This window comes from Prionailurus viverrinus, chromosome X (genome assembly GCF_022837055.1).
Source record: "Prionailurus viverrinus isolate Anna chromosome X, UM_Priviv_1.0, whole genome shotgun sequence".
NCBI lineage: Eukaryota > Metazoa > Chordata > Mammalia > Carnivora > Felidae > Prionailurus > Prionailurus viverrinus.
The window spans coordinates 23,668,505-23,689,993 of record NC_062579.1 but is presented as its reverse complement, the minus strand read 5'-3'; the positions used below and the strand labels follow the sequence as shown (position 1 = coordinate 23,689,993).

The 21,489-nt window shown below is 45.6% G+C and overlaps 1 protein-coding gene across 18 annotated transcripts in view; it reads left to right on the top strand.

Annotated features, from left to right (window-relative positions):
- The window catches only part of DMD (dystrophin), a 2,022,811-nt gene that overhangs the window by 1,894,282 nt on the left and 107,040 nt on the right, over nt 1-21,489 (top strand). For all 18 annotated transcript variants that reach the window (XM_047843142.1, XM_047843144.1, XM_047843153.1 and 15 more), the window contains one exon: nt 21,353-21,427. In XM_047843142.1, the coding sequence (XP_047699098.1) occupies nt 21,353-21,427 (75 nt within the window). The remainder of the gene's footprint in view (nt 1-21,352; nt 21,428-21,489) is intronic.

Here is a 21,489-nt window from a genome sequence, read left to right as displayed (position 1 = left end):
TTTTTTCCACAGTTGTTTCCAGTTTTGTTTTTTTTTACTGCTGGAAGTCAGTCTGTGAGGAACATCTCTGTGTATAAAGCCTTTGCGTATTTGATTCACAGAAGTGTAATCACGGAGTCACAGGCTATTCGAGTTTGTTAATTTCTCGGTGTGTATTACCTGGAGCTCTCTCGAAGATTTGTGCGATTTACCCTCTTAATACATGAAAGCGCCCATCTGACCGCATCTTTGCCGGGGTGGAGCAGTATGTTTACTTCTGCTGTTGTAATAGAGAACATAAAACCATCTTATTGTTATTATTTGCATATCTGTGATTACTAGTGATCATGAACCTTTTCCTTTACATGTTGACTGAACAGGTTTCCTCTTGTGACTCATGTGAAAGCAAAACCAATTTAAGCAAACAAAACCCTTGCAAACTCTTGTGTTGTAATGCAAGCTTTTCTTTTTTCATTGCGTTGAGTGACTCTTGGGGAGGAGAGACTCCAGATGACATCAGTACCCGTTTTGAATTTTGCCTGAGCTTCCTCTTCTTCAAGTCAAACCAGCCTTATCCCTTCATCCACCCTCACTGGACCTATTTTCCAGCCATTATGCTAGATTTTCTTTTGCTCTATGCCAGCTCCGGTGTCTTCATATTTTTAAGTCTATACAGAGCCCTCAACTACAATGGTTGTCTAAAGGGCTCATCAGTTACGGGCAGGGGAGGGAGGCTTCTTCCTGCCCCTTGAGTCAAGCAAACTCCTACATACCACAGATACGGACAGTTTACTTTTGTGGTCCTTTCTGTGAGGCATCCTTTCCCCCATAAAATATAGAATACTTAGAATGTTCCAGGTTCTGCTCTGAGGAATGAGATACAGAGAAACATAAGGCATGATCCCCACCCATCTCCCGAGCTGGTGTGAGCCAGGACATGCAGTGGACCTTAGGATGTGAGAGAAAACCTCGCCTGTGACGGACGCCGGGATTGCTTGGTCAGAAGAGCGTGGGATTCTTGATCTCAGGGCCGTGAGTTTGAGTTTGAGCCCTGTGTTGGGTGCAGAGATTACAAAAAGGAAAAAAAAATTAAAAAAAAAGTCCTGGCCTGTGAGAGTGAAGGGCATGGCACCATCTCTACCTGTGGTGATGGGGGACCGCTCAAGTTCTTCTAAGTCCTTTCTGGCTTTGCAACTCAAGTGACCGCCATGTTGATATCTCTTATGGCTGATGTCATAGTTGATTAATGCTGACATACACCCATTTTGTTTCTCAAGGCAAATTAAAAACAATTTAATGTCTCTTTTTGAGGGGGGGATGGGGAGGGACAGAGAAAGGGAGACAGGATCTGAAGCAGGCTCCATGCTGACAACTGAGAGTCTGATGTGGGGCTTGAACTCCCGAACCAAGCCAGGAGATCATGACCTGAGACCAAGTCAGATGCTTAACCGACAGAACCACCCAGGCACCCCTCAAGGCAAATTTAAATGTCTCAAGTTGGAATGACTGAAGGTTTAGGTTCAAGTGCATTTTCGCTCTCCTGCGTGCTCTGTCTCACGTGCGTGCGCGCGCATACACACACACACAGCTTACATTGCCGAGTATCTTTCTGCTTGTTGTGAAGGGATTCTAAAAAACAGCGTATGTCGGCTTCACACAATACCTTACTGTCCGCTTGAGGGGTTAAAATTGACATTGACCAAATAAAATTGACTATATTCTATAAGACTATATACTACCTTACATAATATCAGGGTCAAATGTGTGGTATGTTATACAGGTAAACAGAGCACTACTGATGAGAATCCTTGGGGAAGACTGTTTAGGGAGTAGAACAAAACCATTGTTCTAACGAAAGAATTTTATAAGACTTAGGGACATTAAAATGTAGGCTAGGATATTCCCGATAGCGTAGCAGCATAAACAAAGGTACAATTGAGAGAAAGACTGGCTTGTTGGAGGTTCAGCGGGGGCCTTGTTCTGTGAGAATCTACTCCAGTTTTTGAAGAAAAACCTGATTTAATGCTCTTCAATTAAAGGCAGTTTAAGTGCATCAAGTTACATAACGAGAAATGGAAATTTCATTTGATGGGCACTAGAAGAACCTCGCGAAATCTTCCGAAGAGAGTGATGATGTTCTGTTTTCAGGAATAAGAATTTGATGGGATGGTTTCAGGATGCTGAGAGAGGGGCGAGATCAGTTAGGCCGTTTTGCTTTGTGGCATTTACGATGATGCGGGTCTTAACATAGCGGTGGGGGAAGTTTCCTCCTCAAGGTAGAATTGCCCGAGAGTAGTGACAGATTGGATAGGTTTTCAAGAAAAGAGTTATAAGATGCCTTCTAGATTTTCAGCTTTGATGGCCCAGAGAGTGGTGATAGCATTGAACAAAAAGGAAATTGCAAATTGATTGGAGCCATAGGAAGTAGGTCTGAATTGTATTGATGTGTGTGCTTATAAATTCATTTATGTAGTTCATTGTTTTACAAAAATTTATTTGGGGCAGCTCCTATAAATGTATGAACTTCATACCATAAGCATATATTTCTCATTAATCTTCTCGAAAGCCCCATGAAGTGTATTACTATCTCCTTTGTGCACACGAGGCTCGGAGAAAATAGGTAATTTGCTCACATAGCATGGCTGGGATTTAAATCTGCTTTAAATGCCTGAACCATGGGCGAGCCCCTGAGCTAAATTTTGTTCCTGGGAAGTGACAGTGTCATTTTGAAGAGGAACTATCTTGAAGGCATTTGGAAAGGGGAAGAAATGTTTTAGAATTATCAATATGATTGAAAAAAAAAAAAGATTGCTTGTATTTTTATTGCACTTTATATATGAAATACTGGAGGCAGGGTGAGGTCCCTTACTTGTACTGAACAAGTGTCTATCCTGGATTTCTCCTCGGAATTTTTTTCTTTAATTTTTTTTTTTTAACGTTTATTTATTTTTGAGACAGAGAGAGACAGAGCATGAACGGGGGAGGGGCAGAGAGAGAGGGAGACACAGAGTCGGAAGCAGGCTCCAGGCTCTGAGCCATCAGCCCAGAGCCCGACGCGGGGCTCGAACTCACGGACCGCGAGATCGTGACCTGAGCTGAAGTCGGACGCTTCACCGACTGAGCCACCCAGGCGCCCCTCCTCGGAATTTTTAAGATACGGTATCTCATGCCTCACAACAGCCCTGGAAACCAGAACTATTGTTGTTCCCTTTACAAGTGAAGAAAGTGAAGCTTCACAGAGTCAAGGTTACTTATCCAAGGACACTCGGAAACTGTCATGATGAAGAGGAGTGGCTGTAGAGTCACAGATTTGAATTTGAATCCTTAGGCCTTTGGTTTTCTCATGTGTTTCCTGTCAGGTCATGATCTCACGGCTTCACGGGTTCAAGCCCCACACCAGGCCCTGCTGGCATGTCAGAGCCTGCTTGGGATTCTCTCCCTCTCCCCCCACCCCCACCCCCCGCCCCTCTCCCCGCCCCACTCGCGCTGTCTCTGTCTCTCTCAAAATAAATAAATAAACTTTAAAAATAAATAGGGGGGTCTGGGTGGCTCAGTCGTTGACCGTCCGACTTTGGCTCAGGTCATGATCTCGCAGTTCATGACTTCGAGCCCCGCGTCGGGCTCTGTGCTGACGGCTCAGAGCCTGGAGCCTGCTTCGGATTCTGTGTCTCCCTGTTTCTGCCCCTTTCCTGCTCATGCTCTGTCTCTCTCTGTCTCTCAAAAATGAATAAACGTTAGAAAAAAAATTGAGATAAAAATAAATAATTGAAATAGTCTAAGTGGAGGGTACGAACAGTGGGTGTTCTCTCAGCACTGATAATATTCCTCTGCTTTCACTCTCTAGATGCCGTTGATAGTATAGTTTCTGTTTCTCTCTATAGGTATTTATGCATATATAAGCAAACATACGTGTGAATGTGCAGTTTTTTACACATTGATAGCACAGTAGACTCAGTGTTCTGTTCTCTGATCTTTTCATTTTTCGTAAGCTCTAGGCCCAACGTGGAGCTTGAACTCACAACCCCCCCAAGATCAAGAGTCAGCCAGGCACCCTGAGTGATGATCTTTTATGTAATAAAAGCTTCTTTTTTTTTTGTAGACTAATAGATTGTGGATGAATATTTGCTATATGGAGAATTATGTGAGTATTTTTAAGACACAAAAAACCAGACGTAAATGTAAGAAGTTCAGGGGTGCCTGGCTGGCTCAGTCAGTAGAGTATATGGCTCTTGATCTCTGGGTCGTGAGTTCGAGCCCCGTGTTGGGCACAGAGTTTACTTTCAAAAAAAAAAATAAATAAGAAGTTTAAAATCAACACCTAGTGACCTTTTTGCTTGGTTTACAAGTCCTGAGAACCAGGTAGCATTTATCAAGTTTTGAAAGGTTGATACATTCAAGGAAGTGTTGGGGCACCTGCGTGGCTCTGTCCGTTAAGCCTCCAACTCTTGATTTCGGCCCAGGTCACGATATCACAATTGTGAGATCGAGCCCCGGCCTTCAGCTCTGCACTAGGCATGGAGCCTGCTGGAGATTCTCCCTCTCCCTTTGCCCCTTCCCCGCATGTGCTTGCTCACTTGCTCTCTGTCAAGAAGAAAAAAAAAAAACAAAACAAAACAACACCAAAGAGACAAGTCTGGGACCTGGCTTCTTCCTTACTTAATTTGGGGTTTACGCTGGTCTTTTTTTTTTTTTTAATTTTTTTTTTTTTCAACGTTTATTTATTTTTGGGACAGAGAGAGACAGAGCATGAACGGGGGAGGGGCAGAGAGAGAGGGAGACACAGAATCGGAAACAGGCTCCAGGCTCTGAGCCATCAGCCCAGAGCCCGACGCAGGGCTCGAACTCACGGACCGCGAGATCGTGACCTGGCTGAAGTCGGACTCTTAACCGACTGCGCCACCCAGGCGCCCCAGGTCTTTAAAAGAAATGTTCACATTCTCACTTCCTGACTTATTTCCATAACACAGCCCACTGCAGAACCCTTGGGACTTTGGGTCCCAGGGTGGCTGAGAAGGATCTGAACCTTGAAAAAGTTAAGAAGATCCCAAGGTCTAGAAACTACTCTTGATAACCAGGGAAATTAGGCTTTGCTTGCTTCGGGGGAAGATGTATTTTCCAAATTTAATATGAATGTCAAGTACTTGCTAAGGTTACAGAAATTCATGGTCTCTGTTCCTTGGGAGCAGGTGGGAGCTCTGAAGCCCAAAGAGTAGTTTTGAAGTCCTACTTGGAATGACCCCTTGTACTTTGCCTCTGGCTCCGTCAGGGAAGGGACACAGAAGTAGAGGTGTTGAGTGTTCTTAACCACAATAAACTAAGACACAAAGTAAAAGAAAGTGCGGGAACGTAGGAGAAAAGGATGTTTCTGGTGTTTTATGTGACAGTTGCTGGCATTTGCCTGTTGAAGAGAGTTCCTCAGCTGCTTTATTATTGCAGCTGAAACACCCCTTCTCGTCTCCAGGGAAGAAAAACAGAAAAAAGGCTTGGCTTCTCATCCTTGCTCTTCTTCTAGCTGATGAGGGAACCCAGGACAAATTACTAAGAACTTTCTAGCCCTTAGCTTTACTCATTGGGAAAATGAAGATTTAGAGTGAGACATTTCTGTTTCTAAGATGCTACGGTATCTTTTTCTTATTTGACAGAAATTATTGTTGGGGTTTTTTTTTGTTTGTTTGTTTCCCAAAGAATACCCTTAAGAAGAACGCATAGAGATAAATTAAAGCTACCTAAAGACTTTAATTCCTGGTTGCTCAGTAACCATTAAATCCCTCAGTCAGGCAACAGCCACATTCTTGCCTTGAGACAAGATTTAGCCCTTTCTGAACTTACCCTTGGGCTCTGCTCCAGAAGTTTATTTGTAAGTTAGTTGCTTACAACTTGGAATAAAATGTGTGGTCAGTGATGTTTAGGTCCCCAAGCCACTGAATCCTGTTTAAGTCTCAAGAGTTCCTGATGAACTGCCTGGTGTGAATAGAATGAACGCAGCTACAGGTTTCTAGGGAACAAAATGCTTTTGAGGTAGAAGGCTCCCGTTGCTGGGGTTGATGGCTCTAGTTTCAAAGCTTCTCTGGGTCAGAAGAACTGAAAGTTTAAATCTCTGTCCTTTTTTCTTTCTGCAAAGTTGTCTATGATGTGTCCACTTCCCTGCCAATTAAACGGTTACAAATGCATTTTTAAATTTTTTTTTTTAACGTTTATTTATTTCTGAGACAGAGAGAGACAGAGCATGAACGGGGGAGGGGCAAGAGAGAGAGGGAGACACAGAATCGGAAACAGGCTCCAGGCTCCGAGCCATCAGCCCAGAGCCCGACGCGGGGCTCGAACTCACGGACCGCGAGATCGTGACCTGGCTGAAGTCGGACGCTTAACCGACTGGGCCACCCAGGCGCCCCGCACCTGCTTTATATCAAACAACTGCCAAGTGCCACATAGGAGGTGACAAAGACTGTGTTGCCAGTAACGCTGATTCCGATGTATGTGGTTCCATCCCTAAGGCATCCTTTCTCATTAAAAGCAACTCAGTCTATGTCAGGGGACAAGGCAGGCCATTATCCAATGAAAAGCTCCCGCCATTGATTAATTTTATAACAGCTGCAGCTGCTGAATGATTGGTCTTTTTTTTTTTTTTTACATGAATGATTTACATATTAGTATCTTTATCAGGCTCTAATCACGAGCGTTTAGTCTTCAGAAACATTAACACGTCACAGTGAAAAGAAAACATTCTGTCACATGCTTCGTCTTTAAAAACGTACAGAAGTCAGCTTCTGGATGCGTGGGCAGTTTGAGTCATGTCACCTGGTCTGCTCCCCGGCTAGGATGTACAAAATGCAGAAATGAGCACATTTTACTATATTCCTAGATGCTTCAATATGCTGAATTGTGTACTATCTTGGACTAATTACTCATGCTGAAGGGTTTAACAAAGTTTCTTCTACCTCTCAAACAAGAAAAATGTTAACATTAAAAACTCAGTCTCTTCCCTAGCAAGATTTCTTTTTTTTTTTTAATTTTTTTTAAGTTTATTTTTATTTTTTTTTTAATTTTTTTTTCAACGTTTATTTATTTTTGGGACAGAGAGAGACAGAGCATGAACAGGGGAGGGTCAGAGAGAGAGGGAGACACAGAATCGGAAACAGGCTCCAGGTTCTGAGCCATCAGCCCAGAGCCTGACGCGGGGCTCGAACTCACAGACCGCGAGATCGTGACCTGGCTGAAGTCGGACGCTTAACCGACTGTGCCACCCAGGCGCCCCTAAGTTTATTTGTTTTTGACAGAGAGACAGTGCGAGCGTGAGCTGGGGACGGGCAGAGAGAGAGGGAGACAGAATCCGAAGGAGGCTCCAGGCTCTGAGCTGTCAGCACGGAGCCCGACGCGGGGCTCGAACTCACCAACCGTGAGATTGTGACCTGGGCCGAAGTGGGACGCTTAACCCACTGAGCCATCCAGGCACCCCTCAAGATTTGTTTTTTAATGTTTATTTTTGACAGAGAGAGAGGGGAGGGGAGGGGCAGGAGGGGTGGGGAGAGAGGATCCAAAGCAGGATCCAGGCTCTGTGCTGACAGCAGACAGCCCGCTATGGGGCTCGAACTCAAACCGGGAGATCATGACCTGAGCTGAAGTCCGAAGCTCAATCCACTGAGCCACCCAGGCGCCCCTCCCTTGCAAGATTAAAGTGTGAATACCCACTGGCGTCAAGTAGTCATGTTGCAAAACAGTTTTTTTGCAAGAACGTTAATTTGCTTTTCCCATGGTAATGAAGATCAGATTTCCACTGGTGTTCATTTTGGCGTCTATCTTACTCATGAAGAGATGGAGGAGAATGGATATTGAGGGGAGTGTCGCAGTTGGGGACCAAAAACATGGAGAGAGGCAGAAAAGGATGCAAATCATTTTCAATCAGAAACTGAAACTGAACACTGTCAGATGAAGGAGAGATTTTAGGGCCTTAATTTGGGTTTTGAAACTTCCGAATAGCTGAAAGTTACCAAAGCTTTTTTTTTTTTTTTTTTTTTTTTTTTTTTTTTAAATAACCTTTATCTTAAGAGCTGTAAGGAAGGATGCTACTTGTCTTTAAGGAGATTTTATACTAATGAGGTAAAGATATGAACACGTCTAAAGAGTTAATGAAAAATTGGTTACTTACAAGTGTTCATACATAGGTAGTTATTAACTTCCAGAGAAATATGTATTTAAAAATTCGAATCCTTATCTTACATCTGGGCACAATCAGACTTGTTAACGTCTCATTCAAAACAAATGTCTCATTAGACCTTCTGCAGATCTGTTTCTGTCTAGAAGCCTGCCTTATTCATATAAGCCCGCTATTACAACGTTGTTTGAAATTAAATTAACTGTCAAACTGTCCCACATCCTTGGGGATACCAGGTAGCGACTGGTGGGGAGCGCTGTGATCCAAGATCTCTTTACTGCTAACGTTTTTTTGCTCCGCTCCCAGGAGGCTGACAGGGAATGGGTGATGCTCTGTAATTAGTCTTCTGCAGTTTGTTGATGACAGTTCAATTAACGTGTCAGTTACAAATACATTTTGCTGCAAGTAAGAAAACCTCTGACCAACTAACTAACTGTACGTGGGCCACACTGGGGGTGATGGTTTTGTAGAAGCAGATTTCTGGAGACCGTACAGAGCTAAGGAAGAGTTCCGGGGTATGCCGTCAGAGATGCGTCTGTCTCTGTGTCCCGCTGTACCATCTTTAGCCACAGATGTTTGACCTCGTGGTTCCAGGGTGACTGCCGCCCCCCATCCCCCCCCAACCCCGGCAGGGAGGAGAAAAGGACCTTCCTCCTCCGAGGCTCTTTGTCTTTTCGGTTTGGAAAAGGAAATTCTTCCCTGCAGTTACCTTCTCGAGCATTGGTCAGACTGCGTTCACATGGCTGTCCCCGGCTGACTGAGAGAATTGAGACTCTCCAGCCTTTGTAGTAGAGAACGGCAGGGAGAAAGCATTTGGAAATGGGTACTGAGTGAACCAGCCTTCGACAATCTGCCACAGTTTAATACACCCGACTCCTCTTTCTCACGCACAAGCATTCTCTTTATGTTGCCTTTTTTTCCTTTCTCCCTTTATCGTAACTCCTTTATATAGTCTTGATATCTTTGTTATGTGTGTTTCAAAAAAAGAAACCCAAGCTCCAGGCGTAAGGGGTAAGCAAGACGCACCCATAGCCCTGGGAATTGGTAGTATTTGCAGAAAAATCAGATGTGGAATTCATGTCATCAGCTGCTTAAACCTGGTAAAAGTAGGCAAGTTACTGTCAGAATCTGATTCAATGCAAACCACGTTTACTGCACACCAGCATTTATGGCCCCGGGTGCGGTAAACTCACACAGTCCTTTCTATAGTCCCCAGATTCTTTTCTCCTCTTTGCTTCCTCAAGTATAAGAATGAAAAGTGAAGCTGCTTCTAATTAGTCATATCACCCATTTTCATCAGTATTGGTATAGATTTTATTGTTATTTATTAAAAAAAATTTTTTTTAATGTTTATTTATTTTTGAGAGACAGAGAGAGCAGGGGAGGGGCAGAGAGAGGGAGACACAGAATCCGAAGCAGGCTCCAGGCTCCAAGCTGTCAGCACAGAACCGGTCGCGGGGCTTGAACTCACGAACCACAAGACCACGACCTGAGCCGAAGTCAGACACTCAACTGACTGAGCCACCCAGGCGCCCCAGATTTTATTTTGATTGTAAACTGAGTATTTAAATTCACTTTTAGCTTTTATGGGCTCACTTAGAAACGAATCGGGGTTTCATAAAGAACATACCGTATGTGGAAATTTTTCAGTTCTCTTAACCTTAAAAATGTTCACTGGAATACACCTGCAATCCTGTTGAAAACTCCTTTTGTGTTGGATATATAAAAATTGTACACAGCCATCTGTTTGCTTTGTATGTTTGTGTATGTATATAAGCATGCTCACATAACCAGGCTTTGCTGTGTGGATACTACTTGGAACGTCACAAATACCCGGCAAATGCGTACTGGATTTTTGTGAGTACGTTGGTTTTGTATTTTCTCACGTTTTTAGAAGCCTGAATTTTCTATGAAAGTTTTAATTTTTTAGCAATCTCTGCACCCAACGTGGGGCTCGAACCCACAATGGCGAGATCAAGGATCGCTCACTCCACCGACTGAGCTAGCCCAGGCGCCCCTTAGAAGCCTAAATCTTTAAGCCATAAGCTTAGTACATGGTTTGGCCCATAATAGGCGCTTAGATAAATGTTAATTGAGGATTTTAAAACGTATAAGTAATTGTCACTTGATGAAATGTAGTCAGCAGAGTGATTGGGATTTTGGTTCTGTCTTCCCACCCGTTCTTGTACTGGAAAAGTTAAGTATATTAAGGCAGTAGTATTTTTGGTGGCAGAGTCACTTAGTTTGCGTTAGTAAGAGGTGGAGACCAAAGAATTAATAGCTGGAAAGTTTTTGGAAAACCCGGTTAGAACTGCTTCCATAGAGTGATCTGAGTGAGAGCCAGAGAATAGCCAGTTATTGGAGGAAGCTGACACTTTCGACCAGGACAGGAAAAAGACTGAGTAACTAAAGGGCAAACGTACAAGTTTGGGGGAGAGCAAGGGAGTGGTCTTGCCAAGGCCGGAATCTGAAAGAAATGCCTCCTGGAGCCCAACCGGGGAATTTAAATGACTGAAGGTGGCTGGGTAGGACCTGGGGCGACCTGAAAAGCTTCTCTTAGGGTAAATGAGCCTCCGCATCCCTTCTTGTTATGCAGGAATGCAAGTCTTCATCTTGCTCCCGAGAAGCAGGACAATGGAAGCCTCCACAAATTTTTAACTCTTGGCACATCAGTCAACAGTTCAAAAAACCATTATGTGAGCCAAAAATCCATGAACCGCACAAAAACAAACAAACAAACAAAAAACCCATCCGCAGGCTAGATTCAGCCAGTTTGTGACCTCTGGTCTCTGCTTACCAGAGGAATAATCGAAAGAGACTGGAGTTTGGGGAGAGAGATCATCTGTTGAAATCCTGGAAGATAAGGGTGGGGGGGTGGGGAACCACAACTAGCTGAGAAGCTAAGACCCGGTAGGAACTTCAGAATGTAGGGGAATCTTGTTGAGCCTGTTCTAAAACCGGAAACTGCTGAAGTTGAGGCTCCCATTAAAGGAAATGAGGAAAATGTTTAATTTCATCATCAAAGCAGGTTCTCCCCCCAGGTCCCCAACTGTGAGAAAGGATGATGGATTTGAAAGAGGCAGTGTCCATCTTACGCAGAAAAAGTAGTACTCTTTTCCAGTCCCCCCAAGAGTAGGCCATACCATTATCCAGAAATGATTTGCGAATTCGGTTATAGGAAAAGCTGTAGCAAGACATAAAAATGAAGTCACGTGTGATCATTTAAATCGTCTCACCTTGATTGTAAAGAGTAAAATGTGATTAAACGGTCTCTGCCCTAGAGAGTCTGGGATGTGCGCTCATTTATGAAGAGAGAGTGGTAAGATTGCTTAATTAATGAAGTTTAAAACAGACTGGAGGGAGACGGGGTGGGGGGGGTGTCCGTTGCGAAGTTCGCGATGCTGGTATAGTCGCGTCCGTAGTTGAGTTGCCCCTGCCAGGACTGAGGAACACGCGGGAGGGCAGTGACTGAAGGCTCTGAGTCAAAGAGGGGGAATCCTGTCCGGCCATGAACTCTCTGATGGTCTCTGTCCAGAGGGAGCCGGGAAGGAAAGGCTTCATCTGGTGTGCCTACCACTGGAGCATGAAGAAGATGACAAGGGAGGCTGATGAGAGATTAATGACCAATTTCGTGACCTTGCCGATTGAAGTGCCTTCCAACGATCAGGAGAGCAAATCAGGAAGTGCTGAGGGTAGAGAAGCTTTCTCAGTGAGTTGACAGAAGGAAAAAAAAAAGGGCTGACTAAATGTGGAATTTGGGGGCAGGGAGTGAAGTTAAGGATTTACATTCTTTGGGTGTGCTGGCCTGGCAAGTAAGCCCTCTGTTTCGAGTGTCTTATCTCACTCCTAAGCTTGCTTATCCCTCACTGGCCCCATGTCTGGGGCTGCTTCTCCCGGGATGAAACCTCCAGCCTTCTATCAATGCGAGGCGGGAAGTGGCCGATGCGCTTGGCTGCTTAGGGTGGGGGAGAAAGTGTCGAGGGCTCAAAAGACAACCAATCCTTGGATCTTTCAGCCACATCACAGCCTTCACAGGAGCCTGGAGCCTCCGATGTTTTGAGACTCCTTGGTTGTGTACATTGGGAACCTTCTTAATTAGCCCCCAGTCCCTCCCCCCCCCCAGCTTGCCCTTCTTCCCCTCATATTAATTGAGACTTGGGATTTCTCTGGGCTCCTAAGTCAGTTAACCACCAGATCATCTGCCAAGCTTCCCAGATACTGCAGCTGTGCTCTGTTCTCTTCCCGGATTTGTCCCTCTTCTGTTGGGGAGATATCCGTTTGAATTCTTACGTTGTCATCCTAGTAGAGTTCCGGGAATAAGGAGACAGAAACGAGTGTGTTCCCTCTGCCTTAGGTAACTGGAAATCCCGAGTTGAGTTCTTACAGTGATGTGGAGGGCCCTGAATAGGCCTCTTCCTGCCTGTCAGGCCTCATGGCGTCCATTCTTCCTCACTCTCTGAGATTTCAGCACTACTGATCTTAAGATTCTTCATGGTCCGTGCTCTTGTCTACTTGGGAGCGTCCTTTTACACATGCTGGCCCATGATCTTGTTTTGTTCTTGGCCTCTACCCGGTTAATCCCCATCACCCTCTAGATCTTCGCTGAAACCTCACTTTCCCAGAGCAGCCTGCCTGGCCTCTGTTTCCTTCTTTGTGTCCTCTCGGGAAGTACTGAAAGGACAGATGGAAGGATTATGGCTCCATGCAGGTCTTTTAAAAAGCTATAGACCAGTTTTGCCTAAACGGTCTTTTGAAATCATGAGTATTATTTTGTTTGTATTTTTTGGCGGGCAAGGTTTTGAGAATCAGAGCCACCCCAGTGCTTTCTGATCGGAAGCTGAAGTAAAAGGAACGTGGCCCATTGGGGTGCCTGGGTGGCTCGTTCAGTCAAGCATCTGACTCTTGGTTTGGGCTCAGGTCATGATCTCACGATTGGTGGGTTTGAGCCCCGCGTCGGGCTCCACGCTGGTAGTTCTGCGTTGATAGCCTGGAGCCTGCTTGGGATTCTCTCTCTCCCTCTCTGTCGGCCCTTCCCCCGCTCACTCTCTCTGTCCCTCAAAATAAATAAGATGAAACTTAAATAGGAATATGGCACCGCAGTGTCATTAGGAGTCAGCTCTCCATTATCTGGGGAAGCTGTCCGGCTTCCCAAATGGTATTCATTCATTCATTCATTCATTCATTCATTTTATTTAATCTCTAGACCCAATTTGGGGCTTGAACTCACAATTCCGAGATCCAGAGCCGCGTGCTGTGCTGACTGAGCCAACAGGCGCCCTCCCCGAAATGGTATTTAAGGCTCTCTAGTAACCCCCCCCAACAAAAAAACTTCATGTGGGCCCTTTGTTACAGAAGCTGCTTTCTCAACTAACCTTTTAGCACAGCAGGGGACTGGGAGCAAAACTAATTTGGGTATCCCCTCTTTCAGGAGAACAGTGTTGCCAAGAGTTAGGGAGCCTCTGCTGAGGAAGGCCAGGCCAGCGGAGGGAGCCAGAAAGGCCTCGAGCAAACCCACGGTCGGGATTTTGTGCTATCTTTGATTTCACCGTTGAACTTCTCAATTTTCTGTTTTTTTAATTTTTGGCTTATAACCTCCTTCTCTCTTCTGCAATTTGAAGTCCACCACGTTTGGGCCACAGTGGACTACTTAGGTGCTTCTTCTCTTCATGTGTTAGAAAAATTCTAGAGGAGGGCGCCTGGGTGGCTCAGTCGGTTAAGCGTCCGACTTTGGCTCAGGTCATGATCTCGCGGTCCGTGAGTTCGAGCCCCGCGTCGGGCTCTGTGCTGACAGCTCAGAGCCTGGAGCCTGTTTCAGATTCTGTGTCTCCCTCCCTCTCTCTGACCCTCCCCCGTTCATGCTCTGTCTCTCTCTGTCTCAAAAATAAATAAACATTAAAAAAAAAATTAAAAAAAAAAATTCTAGAGGGTCCCTGGTGGCAAATAAGTAATACCATTTCACTTCTGGAAGCGTCACTCGGTGGTAATTGTAAGTTCACAGGCTTGGCTTTCTGGAGTTCTCGTAGCTCTGAAGGTGTACTTCCTGTGTCCCTCTGTGTACATTTACTTTATCCCCATTTGGGTAAAGTTCTCTGTTGATGATGAGGTTTGAATGAGTTTAGAGTTTAAAAGGCCTCCAATATATTTAAAAACATTAACGGCCAAGTCTCATGGGCTAATGTACCTCTTCTTTCTCAGCTGACTTTTAAAAGATAAGTTCTAGAAACGCTACCCGTTGTCGAAGGGTTCCCAGTAATTCTGCGTTGTCCTCTAAAATCCCCGAGGCCTGGATGTGCTGGCTTACCTTGCTTTCAAGGCAGACTTGGTTTAAATTACTCAGTTTGTCTCGAGCCTCATTAAGACCCATGGTTCTGGTCTCTTCTAGGGAGGTTGACCTGGCCCGGAGAATACTTGCCAGGTGGAAGGTCCATTAGAACACTATAGGAAGAGTGAGGCCAGGGAAAGAATGCAAAGGGGATGAAAAGATGGAGAAAGGAAGAGGGCTGGTAGTTAGCTGGTGTGGACAGAGTACGTGAAGTGCACGTCCTTAGAAGTTGAGAGACACTTGAGTCCATTTATTTTATTTTTATTTATTTATTTTTTGATGTTTATGAGACAGAAACAGAGCATGAACGGGGGAGGGTCAGAGAGAGAGGGAGACACAGAATCCAAAACAGCCTCCAGGCTCCGAGCTGTCAGCACAGAGCCCGACGCGGGGCTCGATCTCAAGCCGTGAGATCAGGACCTGAGCCAAAGTCGGTTGATTTCCCCAACCGACTGAGCCACCCCGATGCCCCAACTCCATTTAAATATCCGCCACCTTCCTGTAGGAGAAGGGGTGCCGGGCGGGCGAGACTGCCTTGTTTTGGCTTCTTTGGAAAATGATGCAAATAGATAATGCAGTATTCGTTTACTTCGTCCTGCATGCCCAACATTCAGGCCGGAACTGTACCAAAAATGATCATACTGCCTCCAAATTGTATGCTTCACTCGTGGTCCCCTGAATGAGTTGGATTACGTTTCTTCGGGGAAACCGAGTTGGTAGGAAGACACAAAGACCACAGCGCTAATTTATCTGTTGGAATAATCTTTGGCCATCCAGCTCTTTCCACTCATTAATTTTATGAGGTCGTTATCATTCTTCCTACCTAATAGATAAACACACTAAAACTTTGAGCCTTTACCAAAAAGTCTCATTTTTTTTTTTTTCCCAAGTCTCATTTCCAAGCCATTGGAAAGCCAGACTGGAATACTCCTTGTTTTAAATCCTAGACCTCAGTTCAGTCAGAGATAGCAGGACTTTTGAAGCATGATCGAACGGCAGAAACCAGCTGTAAAGCTGAAATGAAAAATGCAAAACAAAAAATGGAAATGAGAGGGCCTAATGGTTTATTTCTTAGAATATTTTCCAAGTTTTCCCTTGACTTTAAATGCTGAGGTGTTGTGCACTATTTTTGCAAGACCGTTGTCCAATGTGTGTAGATTTCTGACTTGAGCTGTCGTTCCTCTTTTCTGGCATTTGACGACACCTACCATCCACCTTCCCCTGAACTGGAAGTAAAAATCTTATAACAGAAATATTTACCAAAGTCCAAAGGAATTCCCAGGCTAAACAAAGGGGCAACCCCCCCCCCCCCCCGTTACTTGTTTTGTGCCTCAAAATAAAAGCTATAAATGGGCCGTCCCTTCAGTAGCGGGTGATTGAACTTGAGAAGGTAGATAGTTTGATATTTGCCCTTCTTTCGTCAGTTTCTAGATTTCTCTATTTTTAGGCCAGCACCAGCCCTGGATAAAATAATTCAAGTCATGAAGAGGAATGTTCAGTTCAGCGTTTTCATCCTTCTGAAGTGTGCTTTCTACCAGCTGCCATGGAAACATTGTGTAACTCGTTTCTTGGATAGTCTCACTCCTCTTGAGTTCCGGTTACTGAGCGCTGGTGAGCTCATTACAACTTGGATCCAAGTCCTGGAAAGGCAGCTCCCGGGGAAAGTGGAGGCCAGCCTCCCTCCCCGCAGGGGACAGGGGTGGGGAAGGGGAGGGGGGGAGTTTAGGTTTATTGGGCGTGCATATTTCAGCCACCAGGTCAGTTCCAGCCTCAGCCCGGGACCGTGTCGCGTTGTCCGCAGCTGTCCCACGTCTTGAGGTTTCTGTGTGCATCCTGCATGCCTTCCCAAGGCTGGAGACTCAACGCCTCCAGCTGTAAGCCAGAGGGAGTGGTACTGCAGATTCCTAGCAACACGGGCAGACGCAAACAACACAGATGGTTATCTCTCTTGAGTAGGGCTTTCAGGGCACCAGAGCTCTGGTGTAGTTCAGTGCTGGTTACTAGATAAACATTTGTATGCCTTCTGTTGCATTATGATGAAACCTAGATATTTTCCGTAGCTGCTTTCTTCTGATGTTTCCAGATCACTGTCTGAGCACCGTGGTGAGGTTGGACTCCGGTGCCTTGAAAACTGGTGGCAGAAGGGCATTGGGTGGGGGGTCCGCTGAAAGGGTGTCCGAGAGGATAAACCGGAGGCAGAATGCCATAGTCAGAAGGATTTGGAAGGGAGCAAAGTTCGAACTGCTTTGGGGACGCTGAGAGAGCTGCCAGAGGAGGAATGTACCAGAGGCCTGTCTCAGAGAGTATTCCGTAGTGAACCGCACCCTGAAAGAGTCAGATCACCCTTGCCTCTCCCGCTTGGATGTAGCTTCTGGTGGAATTTGCCAGTTCTTGAAATAAACTGTGCAACATGGCTGAAGCTTCTGACCTCCTTTAGATCGTTTGTTCTGAATTCTGAATGGAACCAAGAAAATTAGCCAAGGGGTAGAATTGGTCGTGGGAGAAGGATGTGTTTTAGGAAAGAAGGAAGATGGTAGGCTAGGCCGATGAGTCCGGGGGCAGTCGGACAGGAGGCTTAGGAAGGAAGAGAAAAACAAGAGGAAGTTTCGCCACTGCCTTCTGCTCAGACGTTTGCTCGACGCAGTCGACGCCCCACACTTGTGTGTAAGTCAGTGAATGAAAGGAAATTTGGAGTTGGAGGCCTGTTCCTTGGAAAGTGCTACGGGATGGTGGTACAGGAGGAGTAGTGTGTACTTGACAAGAAGGGCGTCCCCGTGTTTCCATGTGGCTTATTTTACAAAAGAGCCAAAGAGGCTCGTTCACGAGCGTGTGAAGGAACTCTGTGCCGCCACGTGTGGGGAAAGCGTGATCACGCTGCTGGTGTTACACCCTTGTCGAGGGGGAGGCCAGGAATGAGCGTCTTGTGGCTTAGTGCCCCAAGACGTGAGTTGGCTGAGTCCACCCAAAAAAGGTAAGCAGAGAGAGATCACGAAGGGCAGAAGGGGGGGCCTAGGTGAATCAAGTTGTCCTGAGCAGAGAACAAGCTTTGGAGAGAAAAGTGAATTCACTTGGAGGAGAGGGAATCTGTACCAATCGCCTTTGAGGGAGAACGCGTTTAGACACTTTTTATACATTGAGTACTTTTTACTGGTGTTCGTCATAAACGAGAGACCCGCAGATAGATCCCAGGGGTGAATTGTTGGGTTCATCGGTCATAGTTGTCATCGAATACCCTCCGAAAAGTCCGCAGAGTGGAACTTGAAAAAGGAAAAACAAAAGACAACACCTACTTGACCTTTAACAACACCAAACAATAGATTTCATCAAAATGTACAATTAGAGTAATCACCTGGGGATCTTGTTCAACGTGTTGATTCTGATTCGTGGATCTGGGTGGGGCCAAAGATTCTGCCTTTCTGACAAGCTCCGGGTCGTGCCGTTGACCCTCGAATGACGCTTTGGGTAACTGGGACCTACCTACCAGTTCATAATGAAGGCCCGTCTCCGAGCAGGCTCTGTCACAAAAGAACATCGCTTAGCCACGGGGCGGAAACCAGTCTCACTAAAGCGTATGCAAAAGGCACCGTGAAGTCCCAGCCCTGCCTTTTTGCGTGCTCGGTGAGAGAGCCTCACCGCGCCGGGCCACAGCCCTCGGACACAGCGGGTCTCCAAGTGTGGTCCTGGGACCAGCAGCGTCAGAATCTCCTGGAAAGTTGTTAGGGATGCGTACTGTCAGTCCCTCCCTGGATCTACAGAGTAAGAAAATCTGGGAGCTGGGCCCCGGGAAGTGGTACTTTGAAAACCGCCCTCCCCCGGGTAATTGTGATCCGGCTTCTGTTGACTGATGGAATTCGCGCCACCAGCAATTCAGTGACCGGCAGGTGGACCTTTTGGAATCCGGCCTAGGGCACCCTTTCTCTGGGTGGAGAGCCTGCTAGATTCTTCTCAGGGCCCGATAATGGAAGGGCGGCCAGCGTTTCGAAACCTTTTCCAGCGGTCCTCACGTTTCGCAAACCGCTAACGTCACCGTCACCGGCGCAGACCTATCTGGCGTTAATTTGGATAATTAATGAATCCCCCGGTGTGATAGGAGCTAAATATAGCTGAAGTACTTGGAGTGGCCACCTCCGGGGTGAGGCTTTTTGATGAATTGCTAGCCACCCACCCCTAGAGTGTGCATTCCTGACTCAGACGGCTGAGCGCCTCTGCGTCGTAGCGTAAGCTAACACGTACATACGTCATGCTGCGCTGGCCACGTGAGGGTTTTCTTTAAACTCGGCGCACTGCAGGACTACGCCACAGTCTCTTTATTCGCTCTCCTGTTGCCTTGTTGCCAAGATTTTAGCTACTGTGGTTAAAGCTACTGCCGTGGACATGCATGTACACATCTTTTTGTGGACATGCTTTTCTTTCTTTTCGGTAAATCGCCAGGAGTGGAATATCTGGGTCATAAGAGAGATGTGTGTTCAATTTCATAGGAAACTACTCAACCGGTTTCCCGAGGTGGTTGAACTATCTTCCATTCCCACCAGCAGCGTCTGAAGAGGTCCACTCGCTCCGTATCCTCGCCAGTATACGTATCCTGCATACGTATACGTATACGTATATGTATATGTATCCTGGATACGTATACATATACGTATCCCGGATAGCGTACTGTCATTCGTGTTGATATTTATGCTGAATATTTTAAACATCTTTTTTTTTAATGTTTTATGTTACTGAGAGACAGAGCATGAGAGGGGGAGACTCAGAATCCGAAGCGGGCTCCAGGCTCTGAGCTGTCAGCCCAGAGCCCGACGCGGGGCTCGCACTCACGAACCGTGAGCTCCTAACCCGAGCCAAAGTCGGACGCCCAACCGACTGAACCACCCAGGCGCCCCGTCTGCTGAATATTTTAAAGTAAATTACGGACATCGTTTTTCTTCTCCCTCATGTCAATTCAGGTTTTTCCATTTGGTCTCTGCAAAGGCCGTGAAGCTGATAATGTTGACCCAGGCGACTCGGGGGTGCATTACATTATTTCCCTCTCCTAACCCCCAAGTAGAATTGGTGTCATGGGTGCCACTCGATTGTCTGTTTTTTTCCTTCCTTCATTCTTTTGTTCGTTTGTTCCTCCATTCTGTCAACAGTTCACTAGCTGCAGGAGACCTGCTTTTTCAGAAAGCAGTTGTGTATTAAGTCCCTGGGAGAGATGACAGAAGTAGGGGAGAGAGTCCTTGTCTTCAAGGAGCCTTTTGGAACTGGGTTCCTGAAACATACCTACACAGAAATGGTAGCAAAGAAATACAGCCCAGTTTATTGCAAGGCTTGCATACCCTTGAGTAAGGGCATTATCTGAGTAAAGCCTCCTGCTGGGGAAGGTGAGTTGGGCCTCATAGACTGTCGGACTCCATCACTGAGATGTTAACCTGTGCTGACTGTTAGGATGATGGCTCCTCAAAGTATACACTAGATGTTTACTTTAGTCCCAGTTCTCTTGGAAAATGCATCTCAAACTCATGCACACTAAGAAATTCTCGAAAGGTTAACAGTGCATATCTTTGGGTAAGGGGATTATCGGTGATTTGCTTACTTGATTGTAAATTTTTCTTTAATGTCCAAGTTGTCCACAGTGAGCATGTGTAACTTTGATCATCAGAAGAAAGTATGATATTAAATGGGTGATGAGGATTAAGCAGGGCACTTGCTGTGAAGGGCCCTGGGTGGTGTATATGAGCGATGAATCACCATGTTCCGCACCTGAAACTGATCTTGCGCTGTTTGTTAACTAACTGGAATTCAGATAAAAACTTGGACAAAAAAATCATCATATAAATAAACCCAGTATTCATCCTTTCAAGCCTGAAGCTCTCCCACTGTGATTTTTAAATTCTGCAAACATGCTTTTCATTTACCTGAGATCTTTGTCTTAAACTTCTATCTTTTTTTAGAAGGTCTCCTGTATTGTCATTAATGAAATGTTGTTTTAATTATTACCGTGAAAACAAAGTCACCTATACTTAAAAAAATTTTTTAATATTTATTTATTTTTGAGAGACAGAGATAGCATGAGCAGGGGAGGGGGAGTGAGAGAGAGAGGGAGATACAGAATCCGAAGCAGGCTGCAGGCTCTGAGCTGTCCGCACAGAGCCCGACGTGGGGCTCGAACCCACGAGCCGTGAGATCATGACCTGAGCCCAAATCGGACACTCAACTGACTGAGCCACCCAGGCGCCCCGATACACTTCTAAAGAAAAAAAAAACTCAAAAAAGTATTGCATTGCCCCTTGATTGTTTGCGAAGTTCTAACAGCTATTTCAAAAATAGATTGCTTGTTCTCTTTTAATTGTGTAGCCAAGATCCACTCCAATAGAACCGAGGTTATAGTCTAGAAGAAAAAGACTCCCTGTGTGTCTGTTCCCTTTTAGGAATAAGGACTACATGAATGAATGCCCTGCGGGCTCTGCCACTGGAGTCCTTCACAGAACTTAGCTTTCCTGATTGTCAGACAGCAAAAAGACATTTTTGGGGGGTTTTTTTTGCTTTTCTCGCATTGACAGAAGTTTTAAAAATGTTTTTTCAATGTTTTTATTCAGTAAACACATTATTCAATGTGTGAGCAGGGGAGGGGCAGAGAGAGAGGGAGACACAGAATCAGAAGCAGGCTCCAGGCTCTCAGCTCTCCGCACAGAGCCCAACTTGGGGCTTGTACCCCCCCCACCCACAAGAGATCATGGTCAAAGTTGGACGCTTAACCGACTGAGCCACCCAGGCACCGTGATAGAATTTTTAAATTTGGGGGATACACGAAAGATTTTTTTCTCTGTGTTACTGTTGTTGTTTCCGAAACATTGGGAGCTTTTGTGCTTTCTGATGAAATAACAAAGTGCTCTCTCTTTTGTCTCTTTTTTCCCCAGCTGACCTGAATAATGTCAGGTTCTCAGCTTATAGGACCGCCATGAAACTCCGAAGACTGCAGAAGGCCCTTTGCTGTGAGTATTAGCCAGTGCTTGGAACACTTGACGTTCGTCTTGGCTTTTAAAAAAAAAAAAAA